Source organism: Brassica napus, chromosome A7, assembly GCF_020379485.1.
Source record: "Brassica napus cultivar Da-Ae chromosome A7, Da-Ae, whole genome shotgun sequence".
Taxonomy (NCBI): Eukaryota; Viridiplantae; Streptophyta; class Magnoliopsida; order Brassicales; family Brassicaceae; genus Brassica; species Brassica napus.
The window spans coordinates 14,976,441-14,979,545 of NC_063440.1; the positions used below are offsets into that span (position 1 = coordinate 14,976,441).

At 38.8% G+C, this 3,105-nt stretch overlaps 1 protein-coding gene across 2 annotated transcripts; it reads left to right on the plus strand.

Annotated features, from left to right (window-relative positions):
- Window positions 1-202: 202 nt before the first annotated feature.
- On the plus strand, window positions 203-2,780 carry LOC106352571 (protein SOSEKI 3-like). Of its 2 annotated transcripts, none has more exons than XM_013792194.3 (6): window positions 203-397; window positions 487-739; window positions 823-892; window positions 969-1,949; window positions 2,018-2,296; window positions 2,417-2,780. In XM_013792194.3, exons 2-6 carry the CDS (start codon window positions 544-546, stop codon window positions 2,472-2,474), a joined length of 1,584 nt encoding a protein of 527 aa, XP_013647648.2. In that variant the 5' UTR covers window positions 203-397; window positions 487-543; the 3' UTR covers window positions 2,475-2,780. The 2 variants fall into 2 exon arrangements, with proteins under 2 accessions (XP_013647648.2, XP_013647647.2); XM_013792193.3 differs by having other exon boundaries at window positions 204-397; window positions 477-739.
- Window positions 2,781-3,105: the final 325 nt, after the last annotated feature.

Below are 3,105 nucleotides of genomic sequence, written 5' to 3' on the forward strand. Positions count from 1 at the left end.
AATTGATGACAAAAAAAAAGTAAAGTAAATAAATTTAGTTGAATTGGATTTTGAATGAAAGTTGACAAAAGAAAAGAAGAAGACATGACCGAATAAGAATCACTGTTGATTTTCAGAGTTTCATTACAAAACAAAAGAATGCTGTGTCTGAAAATAAGGTAAAAGTCACTAAAGTCCAACTCTTTCTCTCTTCACTCTCTCCCTCTCTCTCCCTCACTGTTACTGTCGTCTCGCTGTCTCTCCATTAATCTCCACACCTTCGAAAAAAAAATCTTTCATTGCAGAATCTCACCTCTATCTCTCTCTCTCTCTCTCTCTCTCTCTCTCTTTCTCTCTCTCTTTCTCTCATTCTCGAATTTTATTGGTCTTCTTCATCCTTAAGGCTTAAGCTAGTACAGTAAGGAATCTTTGTCTTTTTCCCCTTTTTCTCTTTCTCCTTTCTTCCTCCAAATTGATAGATCTGATTTCAAATTGAGGTAATGACAGAGACAATGTTGGAGTTTCCCAATTAGGGCGTTTTCTTTTTGGGTCTTGTGTAAGAAAATGGAGGGGAGGATGAAGAAGTACAGAGAAGGAGTGAGTCCAGAGAGAGCAAAAGTGTGGACAGAGAAATCACCAAAGTACCATCAGAAGATCAAGAAAGTCCAAATTGTTTATTACCTCTCCAAGAATCGTCAGCTCGAGCATCCTCACTTCATGGAAGTCTTGCTTTCTTCTCCCAACGGCTTATACCTCAGAGGTAGTTTTAACAATCATTCTCTTCCACAATTCAATAATTTTTTTTTGTGTAGGAATCTTGAAGAACCTTTTGTTTTTTGGCAGATGTTATAGAGAGGCTTAATGTTCTTAGAGGTAAAGGCATGGCTTCTATGTATTCTTGGTCTAGTAAAAGGTATTTAATTAATAACTTACTTTCTCTTGAGAATAGTTTTAGATATTTCAATGTTTTCTTGATTTGTTACCTGTAGAAGCTATAGGAATGGTTTTGTCTGGCATGATTTATCAGAAGATGACTTGATTCTACCTGCTCATGGGAATGAGTATGTTCTTAAAGGCTCTGAGATTATTGACCAATCCACCACAGATCACTTCAGCAGCCCAATTGAGAATTCAGCAACACAAAACATGAAGCAGATAGTTGTGGAGCCACCACCATCATCAAGAAGCATGGATGATTCCTCTTCTTCTTCAAGTATGAAGGGGACTAATAAGCATTCTCATTCCCAAGAAGATGATGAGCTTTCTCCTCCAGCTCTCCGTTCTGTCTCCTCTCCTGATTCTAGAGACGCCAAGAACTCCTCTTCTTCTTGGTGTTTAGCTGAGTACAAGGTGTACAAGAGCGAGGGACTCGCCGATGCTTCTACACAAACAGATGAAACTGTCAACAAACCTGTAGAGACCTTAAGTAGAGGCGTCTCGACCGATGAAGCTCTCTCATCAGAATCTGAATCAAGCGAGCCTTCTTGTGAAGAAGAAGGGAAGGAGATAGAGGAGAGTGGCGAAACATCGAGAAACTCAGTCTCTCCACCTCCAGTTTCCAGCAGGACTGATACATTGGAGTCTCTTATAAGAGCTGATGTCACTAAGATGAACAGTTTTAGGATTCTTGAACAGGAAGACGTTCGAATGCCGAGGCTTAGAGCCTCCAACGTGCTGATGCAGTTGATATCTTGCGGTTCGATATCGGTCAAGGACAACAAGTTCGGTCTTGTGCCTACTTACAAACCCAAGTTTAGCCACTCCAAGTTTCCTTCGCCTTTCTTCTCCTCCTCGGCGTTTATGATGGGAGGAGATGTTGACCGTTTGTCTGAAACTCCGAGTCTGATGAGCCTGAGGCTAGAGGAGAAAGAGTATTTTAGTGGGAGCTTGGTGGAGACAAAGCTACAGAAGAAAAATGCTGCTGATGGGAACTCTTCTCTTAAGCGTTCTTCATCTTACAATGGTGACAGGTAGATTGCATGCTTCTGTTTAATGTTAAGACAGGTTCTTGTTTTCTGAAAATGTTTTAAACTTTCAGGGCTTCAAAGCAGATGGGTGCAGCAGAGAATGGAGACTCGAAGCCGGGTTGTTCTAAACACATTCCACGCTCGAGAAAGGCTTCTTCTTCTTCTGTGATGAGAAAGCAACAGCCACGTAGCGAGTCAATGAGATCTCCTGTGTTAGTAAAGACTACCAAGAGCATTCCTAGTCCCTCTAAGACGTCTGATGTTTGCTGTAAAAGAATGACCGAATCTTTGGTGAAGCCTGATTCTTTTAAAGAAGAAGAATCAGAGAAGGTGATCAAGATTGAGGAAAGGTAAAACATATAAACATTCTCTTGTTGGCTTTTTTGTACAAAATGTTGATAGTAACATCTCTTCTATTGATTCATTTTAGATTTGGTTGATTGATGAAAATCTTTATGTTACTTGAACAGGCTTGCTTCAGGAGCGCGTGTTATAATTGAATCTAAAGTGCCTCCAAGCAGTTCATGAGGAGCTGCTCTAACCAAGTTTAAAAGGCATGTTTTGAAAAACAATTGAAATGGAAGAAGAAGAAGACCCTTTTTTGTTTAGTTTTGTTTTTTTGGCGGGAACATTCTCCATTTGATTGTGTTTTGATTGTAAATCTGGAAAGGTGGTATGAGAAAAAGGTGGTGAAAAAGTTTCATAAAAAGCCTACAAAAGATCAGAGAGCACTTTAAATGTTTGGGCCATTGGGCAGTGTAAAGATGTAAGTAAAAATTTGAGAGAAACGAAATCTGGAGGCAAAAGGGTATTTAATGTGTTGATGTGAGATGAGTTGATGGACCACTGTTACTGATTGGTATGGTCAATTGTTAGGTTTGTTTGTTAGTAGTTCCAATGCCATCTCGGTTTTCAAAATGTAATCGGAAAGTTACAGTTATCTGAGTATCAGACACACCACTTCAATTTTATGTTTCATCATTTACCCAGTTTTTTCTTTCTTTCTAAAGATGTGAATGGCTATAGCAAATGTAGTTTTGTTTTTTAAGATGTGAATGGTCATTGCAAAATTGATTTTGTTTTTCTAAAGACCTGAATGGTCATAGTACAGGTCTAAAAATATAACTTAATATGCTGTAGATCTCATTCTAAAAATATA